The sequence below is a fragment of the Hoplias malabaricus genome, chromosome 15, assembly GCF_029633855.1.
Source record: "Hoplias malabaricus isolate fHopMal1 chromosome 15, fHopMal1.hap1, whole genome shotgun sequence".
In the NCBI taxonomy this organism is placed as follows: Eukaryota; Metazoa; Chordata; class Actinopteri; order Characiformes; family Erythrinidae; genus Hoplias; species Hoplias malabaricus.
The window spans coordinates 26356035-26376327 of NC_089814.1; the positions used below are offsets into that span (position 1 = coordinate 26356035).

Sequence of the window (20293 nt, forward strand, 5' to 3'; positions counted from 1 at the left end):
TCATGGTCTACTTGTTACATGGAATAACTGCACTTGAGTGATCTGCTCTCACATGCCGCAAGAGCCACATGAACATCAAAATATTGCCACATGTCAGAAGTAAATTTTTAACCACTTTTGGTTGGCATGAATTGCCAAGGCCTGCAGAACTGCATCTTTGTCAGAAGTGGCCACATAGGCATGCTACCTGGAATGAGTCACAGACTACCAGAGAAGCTGTTTTGACACTTTGAGTTTTTTCCGAGGAAGTGTATAGCTTTGTTCATGGGTAATTCAAAATTACTATTTTATGGCCAGAAGCAAATATACCTTATTCCATATTTTATCATATTTCTTGTCTTTCCATTAGTACTAAAAATTAGTAATTAATAGTTTGATTGAACATCAGTGAAACTCCATCTTATCCATCACTACAGAGAACACAGTTCCACTGTGTCAAAACCTAATATTTTTAACAATGGCTTTCTTTATTTTTGTTTTTCTAAGTAGTTGCAGGTTTTTTGTTTGTTTGTTTTTAACTAATGTATAATTAAATATTGGGAACCACTTTAGAGTGTCCAAATTTTTAATGAATCAATGATCAATGAATTTCTTAAACTGTGTCAGAAAAGGATGCACTGTTTGAACATGAAGTGTACCTAGAACAAACATCTAACAGATCTAAAATTGTTCAGTTCTCCGGGCTACATAAAGGCCATGACCAGATATAGTCGAAAACGTTCATATGACTTTCAAAACGTTCAGTGTTTGAACATGTTGGTGCATAGTGTCCAGAGGTGTGGGAGTGGTTGAATGTTGTGTCCAGGGTTACAAGATGAATTAATGAATGAATAGTCAGATAGATAGATAGATAGATAGATAGATAGATAGTGATGAGGTCAGTGAATTGGCCCAATCACCAAGACTGGAATATACATTAAGGAGTGTATGCTGGTATTATTACTTAGCTTGTGTTTCAGGTCCTGTTCCGGACCTATTCAGGTCCAGGGAATGGCGGCAAATTTACTGTTTCTCTTTGTGCTAGCCGAAGGGCCCACGGTGACTTATAGAGAGGGAGAGGTAAGGGCTGGATTCGGGAACCTGTGAAAGGGAAAAAGCAAATAAGTAAAAATACTAACAAACTATGTACATAGATAAATACTTACCAGTGAAGACGGAATAAGATGTGCTGGGGATATCTATTATTGGTTATATTGTAAGGAATAAATATATTTCTGTAAATAACTGTAAAGTTACCCCTTTGCCAGAGTTGGGTTAGTTCAATTAAGAGAGGGGTGGGGCCAAGTTCCTAAAAGGAGGGGGGTTTGGCTGCGGTAGCCAGTGAAGGTAGATGGAACTGCAGTACAGAGAAACTAGGTCTGTTTAGTTCCAACTCGCTGTTTTTATTTCTTTTCTTGTCTTTATTTGTACCTCTCTTGTCGTGACGTCATCACGTGTGCTATGTTTGAATAAATTATCACGGAATGAGTTATTTTGAGTCCTGCCTGCACCTTGCTGAGTGAACCCACACTTCTTCAGCCGTACCCTCCACACTTCAATTCTAACATCCTTCCCACATATATATATAATCAGTGCTATTACGCCTTTAAATGCATAAGGACAGGTAATTAGCATCATGCTAGTAAGATGCTGGTAGATGTAAACATTGCGCTCTCTGCTGGAGCCCAGCTGTGTGGCGGGAGGTGAGCGCGGGAGTCGAGTTACAGTGCTGACTCCGGAAATGTCATACCGCTCGGAGAGTGGAGAGAGAGCAAGGCTAGTCTTTGGAACAGGGTTCGTGACTTTAACAAGTTAGTGTCTGAGTAAATGTAAACGCTGTTTTCCGATCCTGGTCGTTATGCCGGGTTTGGATTACCGCTTTCTGGAGCGGCCGCGAAGGCGCTATCTGTGTCCTCTGTGTAAGAAACCGATGAGAGAACCGGTTCAGGTCTCTACCTGCGGACACCGCTTCTGCGATACCTGCCTCCAAGAGTTCCTCAGGTAAGACTAACTCCTTTACCTCTAACCCCCTGTCTAAACCTTTATTCGAGCCATATTTGTACGTATTTACATAGGTAAAACTGCCTCCAGGAGTTTATCAGGTAAAACTCACTCATTCTTAATCACAGAGCCATTATAAAAATCTGCACTCGAGCCTGGTGTAAAGGTGTTTACAACAGGAAACTTGCTTCCAGGAATTCCTCAGGTGAAAACACACTAATTTATCTCAAAATATAAAAGTTGTAAAATCTCAAGACTTTTTAAAATATGTTTGGAGGATTTCATTCACTATTTGCTTTGAAGATCTAGTACCGAGCAAAAGTTTAAGGCACCGGAGAAAATGAGATTTGAAAAGATATTTTTCTGAGCAGTGCATATTTACTCAAAAACAAAACAAAACAAAAAATACTAATATTAATATAAAATCATGTATGACTGTAAACGTGGAATTCTATATGTGAATATATTGGTTTTACCCCTCCTAAATCTCTCTTCGCATCAGCTCTGTATTATCCTTGGTTATTATCCAAGTTTTAGTGGTGAATTAATGCATCATTATTTTAAATAAAGTGTGCTGTTGACTTAAAAAAACCAAACTACGAAGGACAAAATCTTGAAACAAATTTTCTTCTTCACACTCGCTCACAACACATCTATTACACAATACAAATGATAAAAATACTAATACTACATGCTGTAAATTTTTTATTTATTTATTGTTATTTGTTTAATATAAGCACTATCTTAGGTGTCTAAGACTTATTAGAAGAAAACATGCAGTGAAATTCTTCAGAAAAAAATTTATTGAATATGTATTTAAGTCATTACTTTTTAGATATAACCTTGTATCTCTCTTTATTGATTTTAAACTACCAGCTGCCTTTTTGTGAAGAATTCAGCATAAATGGACCAACAGGAATGCCTCAAAATGAAGTAAAAACTATGTGCTAATTTATTAATGGAATTCAAAGTTAATAATGTTTCTTCCTTCTCCTGAAAAGTTAGCGTTTATGAGATATGAGGTTTTGATGAGGCAGTCATGATATGTGGTCCTGTAAAAACTGCACTTATATTCTTGCAAAAACATTGTTTACAGACTCTACAAGAACCATCATTGCTACTTTATATTAGTACTGTATTTGTTAGAGAAATTAAAAGAAAAATGTATTTTCCATTACGTATTAGCTGTTATACTTTTGAAACCTCTTTGAATCCAAAATTGATACAAAGAAATATGCCACACTTTGTAATGAAACACTTGATGTGCTGACATAGCTAATACGTCTGCTTTGTTTTCCTGTTTGGTTTAATAATTTGCATGTTACTGTGCCATTAACAATTAAGATTCTGTTATTAGTATTCAGTTATACAAGAAATGTGTGCTGTGTATATCCACAACACACATTTTTGTACTATGCATTACACACTTTTTCTTTGTAGAGCAATTAAAGTTGCTGTTCAACGAAAAAATAAAATCTCCAGAGTAATACATTTATAGGAGATTTTTTTAATCCTTCCTAAATTTTAATGGAGGTCAATGTAATATTGTTTTATTCAACATAATTTTTAAGCATGTTGAGCATCATGAAATGTTGTATGTTCAAAAAACAGTAGTAAACTAAAAAATAGAGATTCATGTTACATTTCATTAGGTTAACAGCCCAATAGGAAAAAAGTTCTGGATTAGTCAAGCTCTGTACAGTTCTGGATTAGTCAATAAATGATTAATATATATTATCATATATCTTCGTGTATCTTCGCATCTTTCAAATGTACATCTTTGCTGCATAAATGAAATATACTATAACAACACAGCCTATGGCCAAAGCAACTTAACTTAAAAACAGAATTCCCAAAATATGAATCAGGTAAATTCAGTACTTTTCTTTTGTCAACTTTACTTTTGATTCTTAACCACCAATCCAAATTTGACTCTCAAGTATCAGTTACAAGGAGAAATTCATGACAAAGCAGCACCATGGTGAGTTATTGCTAAACAGGTCAAGCAAGCTGTGTGATGTTTGGAAGAGAGTACAAGAAACTGCATTCTTTCTTGCATTTACTCCAGAGAATTGCCAAACCAACTACACTAATACAAACATTTGTTTTGGATAAAATAGCTATTGTCACAACATTTTAAATAAAAGCACTGGTGTATTATCAAAATCCTTGGCAAATGTTATTTGTGAAGTCTTTCTCTTCATTCCAAAGCCATGGAAATTAAGCAAAAAGCAGGGTGATAATTTAGTAGAAAGCAATTACTTTAAGAACATTTAACGGTGTCGGTTACTTTGACATAATTTTATACCAACCACCTGCATTACCCAGAAAGGTTATCATTCCATATTGGGTCTTCATCCTGAGCGTTATGATGTAGATATGATACTGTTAAATTTACAGTGATCGATTTTCACTATAGCGTCATATGAGAGTGTTTTGATTCCTTCTCTCGAACAATGCGGTTCATTGTTGACGTTTTTCTGTAGATGTTATCACAGTAATGGGTGACTGCCAGTTTCACTTCTCTTATGCTCCACACTCAGGGATAGGGCTTTGCTAAACTGAGGGATCAGGCTTGTTTGTACAGTCACTGTTTAGCTGGGCGGTACTAAATTAGTTTACCTTTCCGAGAGAACATTCTCTGAAAAGAGAAGAACTATGGGTACAGAGCTGAACAAAAAGGCACCATAGCTGTGCCATTCGTGAAAGAAAAAAAAAGGACTTTCTTTATGATTTGTGCATGTCTCATAAAGCCATCATAAAGAATGTTTTGCATAGTACAAGTCACAGCATGATATTTTGGTTCAGTGTCTTCCTTCTCTGAAATGACTCCATTTAAGCCATTAAATTTAAGACCTGCATTATGTCTTTAAATGCATCCTTTCTCTCTCTCTCCCTCTCTCTAGGTAGGGAATGTAATTGTACCTTATTCTATAATTATTGTAAATAAAATTTTTTGTTGATTTCATATAACCCATTTCATTTCCAGGACTTATACTATGTTAGGTACGTTAATTTTTTGTAATTTTGGTGATGATAATGTACCTCTACTGTACCTTTTTCCTGAGAGTGTATAAAGTAACTTTATAACCAGTCTTTGTAAATTACATTGTAAAACAATTATTATATTTCATAAATGTTTATGTATATATGTGCATTAATTATTGAGTAATAAATATGAGTACTGTCAGTTTATTATTAATATAACTATGATGGAACCTATAAATAAATTAGTTAAGGTGAAATCTACACCAGTTGACTTTTCTTACAAAAGAAGATAAAACTGAAGAAGAAGATGAAGAAACACCTTTATTTTAGGGAAATTGTTTCTCTGCATTTGACACATCGGTGGCAGTGAACACACAAACACGCACTAGTGAGCAATCCTTCACAAACACTAGAGGCAGTAAAACACACACACAACTGGAGCAGGGGGCTGCCAACCACCTCAGTGCCCAGTTTGGGGGCTTAGGTGCCTTGAATTAATTTTTCCTTGCCGGTCCCAGGAATTGAACCAGTGACCCTCTGGCCTCAAGCTCGCTTCTCTAAGCTCAAGGCCACAGCTGCCCCACCGGCCATTTGTGATTATGTGTTTTCCAAAATCTTAGGAGCCAGTTATTGAATGGTTTCAGTCAGGTTTATTAGATGTAAATAGCATAAAAATAATATTTACCATGGATTGCTTAGCACTGTCTTTGTTTATATGCTGGATTTTTATGTGAGTAACAGTTGCGTCACCAATAATCCCTAGGGGCCTCGTGCTCAGTTTTAAACAAGTTGTGCCATGAATATATGCTATGTGAAACTGTTTTTTTTTTCTTTCTTTCTTTCTTTTGGAAACAGATCATGACACGTCAACAATCAAGTCATGATTCTTGTACAAGGCAGGAATGTTTTCCATTGCATCCTGGAGAAAACATCTTGAAATTACAGTATAATGATATTTAATATTAAGGGCTCAATATTGGCTCTTATGAAAACAAATGATGAATAGCATTGTCACCAACTTGAAATAAATTTATTTTCTTCATAAAGAAATGGTATACAAGAATATTATAAAGAAAGTGTATACAATTTAGGTACTGAATAATAAGCCAGGATGTAATAAACCTGGGAGTCTACAGGGTTAAAAGTACAAGCTTTACAAGAAAAAGATTTAATTAGGTTGAAAGATTAACACACACTAATCAGCTTTGTGTGTGTTTTAGAGGGCTTCTATAATTTGGAGCAGATGCCCCTGGGCTTCTGATGACCTAGAAAGTGTTAAAGCTCAAACATATGGACACAACAGTGTATAAATTCCAGCAAACGAGCCAAACAAGCCTGTTACTGTTGCAACTTTCCCACACTAAATCCACTGCAGAGGCATTAACATTAATCTTATTAATAAATCATTTGTCTTAATGATTATTCAGTAAAAGCAAAAATTTATTTGGTAACTCCTAAGCAATTTTGAAAAATGTAAGGGATATATAAGTTGTATGTAACAGGTTTTTGGAGTATTAGGAGTTTGTTGAATTTCTTTGCTAAAATACTGGCAAAACATAAAACACAATATGTGGCTAATACAAGCAAATGTAATGGCATATCAGTGACCTTGAAGTTTGTCAAACAATTATTGATATTTTATTCCCAATATATTAAACTCATAAGTAAAAATTAATTGTAGAAAAAAGAAATCAACAGCTGTTGGTGTGGAGAAGCTGATTCCTTGTAAAAGGTGTTTTACCTTATTATCAATGGCAAATTAACCAAACTTGTAATTTGGCCAGGGGCACCAAAACATTTGCATACAACTTATTATAATTATTTACATATTACCAAACATTTGTAAATGCCTCTAAGGTATGACAGGGTGGGACTGTAATGTGAGTCCACAATTCAAGATCATTGTTGCTCTTTCCCAGGAGTGGTCAATCAAGAAAGATCACTGTAAGGTTAAGACATGTAATCATCTGCAAGGTCACTAAAGAACCCAAAGTAACTTCTAAACATCTAAAGGCCTTTCTCATGTTGGCTAAGGTTAATGATCATAAGTCCACCATCAGGAGCACACTGAACAACCATGGAGTGCATGGTAGGGTTGCCAGACTGAAATATCCTCAGTAAATATGTGACAAAGTATAATGTTTTTTCTCATTTGTTTAACTGGGTCCTCTTTGTTTACTTTTAGGACTTGTGTAAATATCTGATGATGATTTAGTTCATATTTATGGAAAAGTGCACACACATTTCAAACCTCACTGTAAAGGTGTATAAGATACATTCACCTAAACCTCATCTGCTTTTTTATGTTGTCAACAGTGAAGGTGTGTTCAAGTGCCCAGAAGATCAGCTGCCTCTGGATTATGCTAAAGTGAGTACACCACTATCAGCTTCAACACCCTGCAATTAGGACGGTGTCATATTGTATCATTCGCAATAATATCGTCATAATTTTTAAAACAATAAAAATAAATATTGTGATAATCGTGATATTCTGACTTGTTTATGTAATAAAGTCATTTCATTTGCTGTTTATATTAACACAGTACATTTTCTGCAATTAGATTGTGGTAGATTTATACTCTACGATATTATTTTTAATTTTTTTTATATATGAAATCAGAATCTTACAAATTTTATTTTTTATCACTTCTTTTGAATGTTTAAACTGGTACATTTGTAGTAAAATAAAACTTTAATAAACAAAATATATGTTAAATATGTGTAATTTTATACAGTTAATAATAATGCAACTTTTATTTTGTTGCATTCTTAAAATTAATAAAAGCATTTTTCAGTGTTTTATCATATTGCCAAGAATATAGTTATCGAGAAAATGCCATGAAATATAATTATATTATTTTAGGGTCATATCACCCACCCTTACCTGCAATAGGCTGTGATAGAACTGCAGGTTGCCACATTCAACTTTCCCAAAGACCTTATGTTATACATTTAAACATAGAATGTGTGAAAAACAAGCAGATTGTCATTAGGTAATGGCTGATTTGGGAGCATGCACATGTTTGCATACAGTTGTCTTTACTGAATTTCAGTCATGTACACTGTAATTTTGGGGACACTGCTGTATTATGGGCTTAATTGCACATTAATCACTGTGAGATGTGTATGCTTTACGCTTTTTTTGAAGTGACATTATAGCTTCAAAGTTGTTTTGTATTAGCTGGGTTAATACAACATGATGTAATGATGTTATGCTAGTAGTTAAATAAGTGCATTAATGTACCCAGAGCTGTGTTTTTTTAGAGAGTTTTGGGACTGGTATATTATAACATAGTGCTTTATAGACTAATGTATATTGATTGTCTGGTAAAAACTAAAATAATAACTGGATTGGTGTTGTTTAGATTTTTCCAGATGTGGAGCTGGAGCAGCAGATTCTGGCTCTACCCATCCGTTGCATTCACAGCGAGGAAGGCTGCCGCTGGGCCGCACAGAATAAACAACTTCAGGTAAGACACACATAACAATCACTTGTTTTCAGGGGAAATGCAGAGTTCATGGTTCTAAAACCAAATACTCTCCCTTTTCCACAATAGATGGGACTGTTTGTAATATACAATAAAACATGTGAATTGTTATTTGAACTTTTTTTATTTGCACATTTTATTTAATTGATTTCTAATGTTTTCACTGGCAAACTACAGTACATCATATTTGTAAATATTTATTATATTATAAATTATACCTACAACATACTTGAAAAAAAGAGAGAGAGAAGAGAGAAATGGTTATAGAATAAAGTTATTGCACTTTGAAATATTCCGTTATAAACAGGAAAATATATAAGGTACATTAAACAGTATATTAGCCCGTGCAGGCAAAGATTGGTCTTGCATCACCACGTTTTACCAAAATCCATGAGAAAATTGTAAAACTGTTCAAAAACAACATTTCTCAACACAAGACTGCCAAGGATTTAGGTTTGTCACCGTCTACTGTACATTATATCATTAAAGATTAAGGGAATTCAGAGAAATTGCAATACATGTTTGGCAAGGCCAGAAATAATGTTGAATGCATGACTTTTGAGTCCTCAGATGGTATTTCATGAGAAGCTGTCATGAACTTTTGTGACTTAATATAGTCTATCTCTGTGTCAAGAAATATAACCTTAAATATTATGTAAGGAGATAGCCACACAACTGCTCTATACAGAAGTATTGCTGAGTTCTCTGGGCCCAAATTCATCTCAGATGGTCAGAAAGACAGTTGAAGCATGTGCTCTTTTCCCCTCAAGAGAAACACGTCACAATCTCTGTGGCCAAGACAAAAGGTACATTAGACTGTCATCAGTGGAAGGTCCAACATTTGTCATAGTATTGGATGCATGTTCTTGGTTATTTCAGCAAGACCAGGCCAGGCCTTATTCCGCATCTGTGGCTTTGCAGTCACAGAGAGTGTGTGTTTGACTGACTTGCCTGCAGTCCAGATCTGCCTCTTGTAGCAAATCATGAAGACTAGAATCAGTCAATGCAACCACAGACTGTTGAACAGCTGAAGTATTATATCAAGAAAGAATGGGCAAAAAACTTTAAATATTGTAACACTTCCAAAATTATTACAATTTTTTAATTAAAAGGAAAGATTTTGAAATAGAGTGTTAAACACATCCCTATGCCAAATATTTTTGGACAGCTTCACTGATATAACATTCTAAATTGTTTATATTTTATTAAATGTGTAATATATTTTAATATAGGCTTAGATAAGGTTATAACTCAACTCAACTGTATTTATAGAGCACTTTAAAAAACAACAACAGCTGAAACAAAGTGCTGTACACAGGTGTTTATAAAACAAAATATAACCATTAGGAAAAATATATAACTAAAATAAAACAAAACTAATAAAGCAAAATCTCACGCTGGGTTGAAAGCCAGGGAATAGAAATTGGTTTTAAGATAAGTTTTAAAAATTTTAAATGAGGAAGCCTGCCTAATATATATAGTGGTAGGTTACGTTTCAACTTCGGCACCTCCAGGAGCAGATGATCAGCTGACCTGAGGCACCAAGCAGGGATGTGGGGATGTAGCATCTCAGCGAGGTAAAGTGGGGCCAGTCCATTTAAAGATTTAAAAACAAATAAGAGAATTTTAAAATGTACTCTAAAATGCACAGACATCCAGTGGAGAGAGGCCAGAATGGGAGCTATATGTTCCCTCTTATGCGATCCCGTTAAAAGTCGGACAGCAGCATTTTGGAGACGTCTGAGGGAGGACTAGCTGACTCCAAAATAGAGTGCATTGCATTAATCCAGTCGGGATTTGATGAAGGCATGGGTTACTGTTTGAACGTGCTCGTGTGCAAGAATTGGGTTCACCTTTGCCAGCTGCCTCAGGTGGAAAAAGCTGGACTTAACTACTGTGCCAATTTGGCGGTCCAATTTAAAATCACTGTCCATCTTAAAACCCAAATTTAAGATTGTTGGCTTCACATACAAAGTCAAGGGGGCCCAAATCAACTGAAGGGGCTTCACAGGGACCACTGGGACCAAACACCATCATTTCTGTTTTGTTTTCATTAAAATGTAAACAATTTTAAGCCATCCAGTCTTTAAATGTCATTAAGACATTACATAAGTGGTTCAATCGAGAAAGCATATTTCTTTTTCCAAGGAGAGGTCCTAAGATTGAGCCCTGTGTAACCCCATATGATAGGGGAGCTGAGGAGGATTCTGAGCCAGCAAAACTCACACACAAAGTTCTGTCTGTCAGATAACCATTCTAAAACACCACCACAAATGCCAACTAGATGCTGCAAGCGGGAAACTAAAATGTTGTGATCCACTGTGTCAAATGACGCAGTTAGATCTAACAGGACAAAAATTACATGGTCCCCAGAATCATTGGCCAGGAGAATGTCATTGAAAACCCTGAGCAACACTGACACTGTACTATACAAGGTTTTAAAACCAGACTGAAAAATCCAAAAATAATTTCAGTTGAGCATAAACAACTTTCTCCAAGATTTTTTAAATAAAAGGCCACTTGGAAATAGGCCTATAATTAGCCAATACCGTATGGTTGAGGCCAGGTTTCTTGAGCAAGGGTTGTACTACAGCATGTTTAAAACTCACAGGAACAAACAGACTGCTGTTAATAATGGCCAGAACCTGCTGCCCTATACTATGAAAGATTTATTTTAGAAAATGCGGAAGCTAAACATCACAAGGAGAACCTGAGGGCTTTAAATGGCCCACCACATCCTCCAAGAGTCACCAGCTCAAACCTGTCAAACACAGCCAAGCAAGGGACAGAGTCAGAGGGGTCAACAGCAGGAGCTGTGATAAGAGCTCTTACAGTAACAATCTTATCAATAAATAAGTTCAGAAAGTCATTACACATGTCAGGAGATGCTTCCAAACAGACAGGCTGAGGGGCCTTAAGAACAGAGTCAATGGTTTTAAATAACAGACGTGGTTTATGATAATTTGCCATAATAATATTTCACAAGTGTTCTCTCTTAAACTCTTTGATGGTGCTCAGGTAAGAACGCCAGCAGTCTTTTAACATTTGAAATGAAACCTGCAGCTTATTTTTTTTTCCATCTGCGTTCAGCTCCTCCGACACTTCTGCTTTTCTGCACGCGCTCGGCCATTGAACCAAGGCTCAGGTTTAACTTTGGGCTGTATAATTCTTAATGGAGCCACTGAGTCCAGTATGGTTCGGCAGGAGGAGTAAAACCAGGAGCTGGGCTCCTCCGTATTAACAGAGGCTGAGTCAGGTGGAGAAAAAAGCTGGTCGAAAGCGCAGGTGAACTGACCGGCAGTGAAAGAGTTAAAACTCCGACCAAGAAGAGCAGGAGCGCAAGATTTAACTGCAGCACAGGATAAAGCAGCGTCAAATAAAACAGGCATGTGATCAGAAACCCACTATTATAGATCTCTAAATTTGACACAGACAACCCATAAGAAAGAACAAGGTCTAAGGTATGTCCATGTTCATGTGTGGGCCCGGACACATACTGCACTAAATTAAAAGAGTCAATGATGTTTACAAAGTCCTTTACCAGCGGTTTATCAGGACAGCACACGTGAATGTTAAAGCCCCCGACGATAAGGATGCGATCATAGTTTGGCATATGTCCAGCCAGAAATTCGGAACTGTCATTTATGAAAATCCTTATTGTATATTTAGGGGGTCGATAGATGACAGCGCACAGCACCGGGTCAGAGTGGCCCACCTCAAATAAAGTGACATCTAAACTGGAAAATGTGGGTGATACAGCACGCTGTTTACATTTAAAATTATTTTTAAACACAGTCGCCTTTCCTCCTCCCCGGCCTGACGTCCGGGGGTAAAAGAAAATCCAGGCTTTGGGAACAGAAGAAGTCCCTCAGGATAAAATTTTTATTTGCCAGTGATCTGGCGTTCAAAAGGCCGATCCTGTCAGGAGCTGAGACCTGTGCTTCAGCGAATTTAGGAGCACGAAGAGGCGTCCTCAGGTTGCGGGGATACCCCCCTCGCGGAGCCGGGAAAAGCATGGGCGGCGGGGCTGTAATCCCTCATCCAGGCCGATGACAGGTACCAGGGAGATGGTATGTGTGAATGTGAGAGGCAGACGTCTAGTTTCACTAGCCGATGCTTCCGCCGAATTGTTTGGGCCGAGGCCCGGTACAGGTGAGTCAGAATACCCGATAGGTGCGGGGGCAGATGATTCTGTCCACTGTGATTAAACACCCCTACATCACAGATATTATATCTAAGATCCAGGAGAAACTGGCGATCATACACCAGTGGAGACTTACTATGTAAAGTGCCAAAGCGTAGCAACACTAACGACACAAGCCAAAGTGAGAGTAACAGACGCCCAGCCACACACCATCTTGACACAATACCTTAGAGAGGACTTAAATAATTTGTTTGTGTTTACAAATTACAATTAAATTGTTAAGTGAATAAATTGGAAAACATTTCTTTGTACCAGATAAACACATTTTCAAGAGAATTAACAAGTCAGATTCTTGTTCTTTTACAACAGTTCTGGAAACAGGTTTGTATGTTAAAAAAAAAAAACTTATCTTGTAAAGTCCCATAACCTATTTTTCATTTTTTTGCATGTTTACATTTTCCTCTCTACTTTAGGCTCATCTAACAGCATGTGCATATAATGTGGTGCCATGTCCTAACCGCTGCGCTGTGAAGCTGCCAAGGCGTGACCTGCCCGAGCACATGCAACACGACTGCACAAAGAGAAAACTCCACTGTGACCACTGCGCTCAGGAATTCACTGGCCAGGCATATGAGGTGAGGCCAACAGCACTAACAGCTCTCTGATGATGTTCTCAAATTTTTAAGCCTGTCGATGTGCAGTATTAGTTTTGTGGAAAGAGGAAATCTTACATAAATATATTACCATTTAGCCATTTCTGTTTTGTTTAGCTGTGGGACACCTCATGGAACCGACTTTTAAGTCACATACACTCACTCACTCACTCAGCGCACTTTTCTAACTGATGTTAATGCACCACCACTAAAAAGGAGGGAACACAAGCTGCCCGCATAGAATGACCTGTGAATGCACATGAAGCAGAGAGCAAAGATACAAGGGAGAATTATGCTCTCCCAGTCCCAGCCTCAGATGACTGAGGCATCACAAGTGATCAAACTCATGATTTTATGAAGATATGACCAGTGCTGTGTTATGACATGAATAAAAATATTTATGAATAGTGATAACTGCTTTGTCCAATTCTAGTCTTAATCCAAGTCCCTTAGTCCTCCATTTCAATAATACACCACAATTAATTACCAGTTATCAATTAATACATTGTGTATGTGTGTGTGTGTGTGTGTTCCTAAACATAAATAATAAATACTGATATAAATAGAGTTGTTTTCATGTTAAGATTAAACATATTTTGAATGGATCATAAATGTGTTATTTAATAAAAGTATTTCTCCACTCACAGAGGCATCAGGAAGTGTGTCCGGAGGAGAATGTGTACTGTGAGAATAAATGTGGGGCTCGTATAGTGCGCAGACTGCTAAACCAGCACTCTGTGTCTGAATGTCCCAAACGTAAACTGCCCTGCAAATACTGTAGCAAAGAGTTCCTCTTTGACACCATCCAGGTCTGTGGACTGTTAACTAATAAATACACAATAGTTTATGCTGTAGTATGGTTCACTTGCTTTTCCTTTGTCTTAAAATCTGTATATTTTTCTGTTCTCAAACAGCATCACCAGACTCAGTGCCCACGTTTCCCAGTGCAGTGCCCGAAACAGTGTGGCACGGCTGGAATGGCCCGAGAGGATTTAATGGCTCATATTAAGGAAGGCTGTGGGACCGCCACTGCATTCTGCCCCTTTAAAGAGGCTGGATGCAAATACAGAGTAAGGATTTGTGCTTCATGCCATTGATTGTCAAAGTTTGAGCTGCTTACTTACAATGCACCCAGTATGCACATACATACTCACATCTTGGATAATCTCAATTTAATCTCTTGGGTAACCATACCCATCAGCTTCATTTACAATATAAAATGTTATTAGGAAATATTGGTGGATGTTTTTTTTTAATTTCCTTTTAAAATTGGTACAGATTGCTACAGGTTCTAACGTTTCACACCAGTCAGTACTTTACTGTTCAAGTGGGAATAGTTTATTTGTGTATTTCATTAAAATGTATTAAGGTCCAGTTAGAGAAAATTTCCTCAAACCAAGTTCCAGAAAATCAGAATTCCTAACTTGCATTATGATCAGTGCCATATCCTGTATATTGAAATAGCCTATTAGTCCCATCAATTTTTATGTAGCTAACAAAAATTGAATGTAAAATCAAATTACAGTAAGTCACAATTACATTTTTAATATAGTATTTGTCAGTTTTCACACAGAATGGGATAAATTATAAATAACAGATACTCTACATAAAATTTTCTTTTCTCATTTCAGGTAAAATTAAACCATAAAACAAAGCTTCTGAAAATGTGCATATTAAAATAAAGTTCCTATCACTTGTCTTGTAGTTGTGGTTGTTTACTGCTTTTTCCCACTGGCTTCACATTATCGTTGACTTTCTTCTGCTTGCTGCATAACCCGTAATCTAATTGGCCCTTTTTGCTTAAGGGTGGGATTTTATCCATAAACAGACTCCATGATAAGCGTGAGAACTCTTTGACTATTTGAACTAGTGATCAGGTTTCTTACGGAAAGGTTTTACAGAAAGTGTCCAAAAATAACTTTTATTTTGTCCTGTGGGCATTTTTTATTGACCCCAGAACAGCGATGTCTGGAGCCCTGCCCTGTGTGTTTCATTCAACCAAGATGAGACACTCATCATAATGCACAGAATTGATTGGTTGAGTAGTGTTATGTGTGATATATGTACAGTGTTATTGGTTTGGGTTTCCTGGACTGCTGTACTGAACTGTACTGTACTGAAATGGCTAGAAAAGTTATACCAATTAAAATATACATTCCATTCAAAATCAACTTTATCAGTTATTGGTCCAAATAGGACACCATCCACTTATTTGTGTCCCCTGGTGAACAGTATATATGATTTTGTGTGTGTGTGTGTTTGTATGTGTACATTTATATTTATCCTGTCCTTGCATTCCGCTCTTTCCTGCCAGTGTCCTAAGCCTGCAGTGGCTCATCACCTGGAGGAGGCCACACAGTCTCACCTCTCTTTACTTTGTGGGTTGGTAAATCGGCAGAGAATGGAGCTGAGGGAACTAAGACGTCGCGTGGAAGAACTTTCTGGAAGCCAAAATGGCACCCTGCTCTGGAAAATTCCCGATTTCAGCCGCCACCTACAGGAGGCTAGAAACAAGACCAATGGCAGTTTGGAGCTTTTTAGTACTGCCTTTTATTCCCATCGTCATGGTTACCGCCTCCAAGTCTCTGCTTTCCCCAATGGCAATGGCAGTGGGGAGGGATCACACCTGTCCATCTACATCAGAGTTCTGCCAGGCGAGTACGACAGCCTGCTGGAGTGGCCTTTCCCCTGCCGAGTCACCTTCTCACTGCTGGATCAGAGTGACCCTGCCTTCTCCAAGCCCCAGCACATCTTAGAGAGCTTCAGCCCAGACCCCAGCTGGAAAAACTTCCAACGGCCTCAGCCTGGGGCAGTGGGCAGTGTCCGTGGGGGCTGTCTGGATGAGAGTATGCTAGGGTTTGGCTACCCCAAGTTCATCTCCCATGAGCAAATGAGGAAAAGGAACTACATCAGAGATAATGCTGTCTTCATTAAAGCCTCCATAGATGTGGTTCAAAAGATAATCAACTGAGCCCAACTTCAAATTAGCTCTGTTTTATACTCCAGTTTTGGCCTTTTTTAATGGTATGCCTTTTTATACAGACAAAAAAAAAAGAATGACAGGACAGAACAAGATAGTTTACAGGACATAATGAGTGGGTAAAAGAAGGAGAGAAAAGGATGGAGTTTGCAAGTAGAAGAAAGCTCACCTGAACAATATTTTGATGGGTCTTCATAAAAAAAAGAATAAGTTCATACTATATTCCACTAATTTTTAAAATGCATCTATGCAGCATGGCCACTAAGAGGTCAGAATTTGTAATTAATGTCACCTATACAAATCTTGAAGGTTCACTGACACCTTTTCTAATGTGATTACTACAAACCGGATTCCAAAAAAGTTGGGACACTAAACAAATAAAAAAGAAAACTGAATGCAATGATGTGGAGATGGCAAATGTCAATATTTTATTCGTAATAGAACATAGATGACAGATCAAAAGTTTAATCTGAGTAAATGTAACATTTTAAAAGAAATGTTTCAACAGTGGCAACAAATCCCAAAAAAGTTGGGACAAGTAGCAATAAGTGGATGGAAAAAGGAAACTGAGCATATAATGAACAGCTGGAAGACCACTTAACACTAATTAGGTCAATTGACAACATGATTGGGTATAAAAAGAGCTTCTCAGAGTGTCAGTGTCTCTCTGAAGCTAAGATGGTAAGAGGATCACCAATTCCACCATTGTTGCGCAGAAGGATAGTGCAGAAATACCAGAATGGTGTTACCCAGCGTAAAATAGCAAATACTTTTAAGTTATCATCATCAACCGTGCATAACATCATCAAAAGATTCAGAGAATCTGGAACAATTGCTGTGCGTAAGGGTCAGGGCCGTAAAACTCTGGATGCTCGTGATCTCGGGGCCCTTAAACGTCACTGCACCTCAAACAGGAATGCCACTGTCAAGGAAATAACAGAATGGGCTCAGGAGTACTTCCAGAAAGCATTGTCAGTGAACACAATCCACCGTGCCATCCGCCGTTGCCAGCTGAAACTCTAGAGTGCAAAGAGGAAGCCATTTCTAAGCAAGCTCCACAACCTTAGATGTTTGCACTGGGCCAGGGGTCTTTTAAAATGGAGTGTGGTAAAATGGAACACTGTTCTGTGGTCAGATGAGTCACAATTTTAAGTTCTTTATGGAACACTGGGACGCCATGTCATCCGGACCAGAGAGGACAAGGATAACCCAAGTTGTTATCAACGCTCCGTTCAGAAGCCTGCATCACTGATGGTATGGGGTTGCATGAGTGCTTGTGGCATGGGCAGATTGCATGTCTGGAAAGGCGCTTTTAATGCAGAGATTCAGGTTCTAGAACAACATATGCTCCCATCTAGACGTCCTCTCTTTCAGGGAAGCCCCTGCATTTTTCAACAAGATAATGCCAGACCACATTCTGCAGCAATCACAATATCATGGCTACGTAGGAGAAGGATCCGGGTACTGAAATGGCCAGCATGCAGTCCAGATCTTTCACCTATAAAGAACATTTCGCGCATCATAAAGAGGAAGGTGCGACAAAGAAGGCCCAAGACGACTGAACAGTTAGAGGCCTGTATTAGACATGAATGGGAGAGCATTCCTATTTCTAAACTTGAGAAACTGGTCTCCTCTGTCCCCAGACGTCTGTTGAGTGTTGTAAGAAGAAGGGGGGATGCCACACAGTGGTAAAAAATGGCCTTGTCCCAACTTTTTTGGGATTTGTTGATGCCATAAGATTTTGAAACAACACATTTTTCCCTTAAAATGATACATTCTCTCAGTTTAAACTTTTGATCTATGATTTGTGTTCTATTCTGAATAAAAAATTAGATGTTGGCACCTCCACATCATTGCATTCAGTTTTTATTCACAATTTGTTTAGTGTCCCAATTTTTTTTGGAATCCGGTTTGTACTACCTGAAGATGCACCCATTGCTAAAAAAGGTCTCCAACTGTATAGCGTGCCTGGTGTCAAGCATGGACTTAAACAGTATAAAGCCCCCAGTATTGGGCTGTGAAGTAGTGGAACTGGAGAAGAGGTGCACCATCCAATAACTGGATGAATTTGAGTGATGATCACCAGTCTCAGTTTCTGTCATCACTGATGTTTTTTGTGGCTGAATCCAACCAAATGCTTATTACAAAGTACTAGTATCTAGTGTGTTAGTTGTTCCAAGAAGAGATTAAGCTGTATCCTTGATTTCAGATTTTTGGGAGAGCAGGTGTCTACATACGTTTGGTCAAGAAATGAGGCCAGGCTCTATTCAAGCTCATGCTCATCATTAATGTTCTTCCTTACAGATCTGTTGTTCAAAACGTTTTTTGATTTACCACAAATATCTATTTCTTTACTTACCTATTCCTTGCCATGATTAAGTTCTAAAAATGTGAATTAATTAGCAGATGGTTCGTTTTTCTGGTTATGCAAATACTTTGGGGTGGCATTAGTTTCAGCATCATAATTTCATTGTATTCCTACTGCAATAGTAACAGTGCAGGATGTGCACTGTCAAGTAAGGCAAATGAATTCATACATATCATGTTACAACTTGTTTAGTGCTTGATTCAAAAGTAAAAAATCCTAAGGTTATCACTTATGATTTATGTACAAGAGAAGAGAAGAACCCTATTCAAAAGTTCTTAGACAGAGGGAGCTTGTAGTTATTTCTTGGCATGCAAACTGCCTGCACAGTGAACTACCAATCAGTCATTTTTGATCAGTTGACATTAGCCTGAGTTAAGAAAAGTGTATTGTATTAATACAGTGATTTGTCAACAAGTGTTTTACGTGTTTTGTCAATAAGTCTGTAATTCCTCTCCAAAATCACTTCAGAGAAGTGGTCACAGGGCTCATTTATTCAGACTGCATGATGGTGCTACAGATATTGTCCCTGCAAAAAAAGATTTGGGGTTTCTCTGTCCTGAGTTCAAGCATTGTTTTGTGTCTGCGCTGTTTCCTCCTACATTTTTATTGTACTGCAGAAAAATATATTTCATTGTCATAGTTTTCCAATACTGTGCAGCCCTAGAAAAGTTACTGAAGTGTAATGTATAATAAAGCCCATTTTCTAAATATTATTTACCTACAACTTTACTGAAAATACATACTTTTATTTATGAAAGTATAATATTTTTTATGACCAAAAATTTATATCTAAATATCAAAACTGTATATCTATTCATTTAAAAATAAATAAATAAATAATGTTTGTATTCATTATTGTATACAACGGCAAGGATATTATCCTCAGAGATTCATGAGTTAGGACTGTTAATTAACTGAATTAACTGCACGGTGGTGCAGCAGGTAGTGTCGCAGTCACACAGCTCCAGGGACCTGGAGGTTGTGGGTTCGATTCCCGCTGTCTGTGAGGAGTTGGTGTGTTCTCCCCGTGTCCGCGTGAGTTTCCTCCGGGTGCTCCGGTTTCCTCCCACAGTCCAAAAACACACGTTGGTAGGTGGATTGGCGACTCAAATTTGTCTGTAGGTATGAGTGTGTGTGTCTGTGTTGCCCTGTGAAGGACTGGCGCCCCCTCAAGGGTGTATTCCCGCCTTGCGCCCAATGATTCCAGGTAGGCTCTGGACCCACTGCGACCCTGAACTGGATAAGCGGTTACAGAGAATGAATTAATAGAGAATCCCACGGTGAGGTTTTGTCCCGTCTTTGTGTCTGTTTGTTTTGATTGTCGAGGTTTAGGATTTTATTGCCTTTTTTCTAATGAGTTTACTGCAATTTTTTGTTAAGTGTAATAACTGTGAACTCGCAATGCATCACACACACGTTTTTGGAAAAGAGCTGAAAAGCTAACAAAGGCAAGTCTAATAAATATTTGGCCGCACTTTTCTGAAGGGCATTGACCAGAATGCTTCATGACACCTACTTATATGCATTAAGAAAACTGTCATACATTCATGCAGTGGGTCTGGAGCCTACCTGGAATCATTGGGCGCAAAGCAGGAACATGCCCTGGAGGGGGTGCCAATCCTTCACAGGGCAACACACACATACGCACGCACACACACACACACACACTGAACAATTTTGAGTCGCTAATCC

At 37.9% G+C, this 20293-nt stretch overlaps 1 protein-coding gene across 1 annotated transcript; it reads left to right on the forward strand.

Annotated features, from left to right (window-relative positions):
* Nucleotides 1-1741: 1741 nt before the first annotated feature.
* Nucleotides 1742-19398, forward strand: traf4b (tnf receptor-associated factor 4b). The gene is made up of 7 exons (XM_066645092.1): nt 1742-1980; nt 7285-7336; nt 8334-8438; nt 13074-13235; nt 13901-14062; nt 14168-14323; nt 15568-19398. The coding sequence occupies exons 1-7, from the start codon at nt 1838-1840 to the stop codon at nt 16222-16224; spliced, it is 1437 nt and encodes a 478-aa protein (XP_066501189.1). The 5' UTR covers nt 1742-1837; the 3' UTR covers nt 16225-19398.
* Nucleotides 19399-20293: the final 895 nt, after the last annotated feature.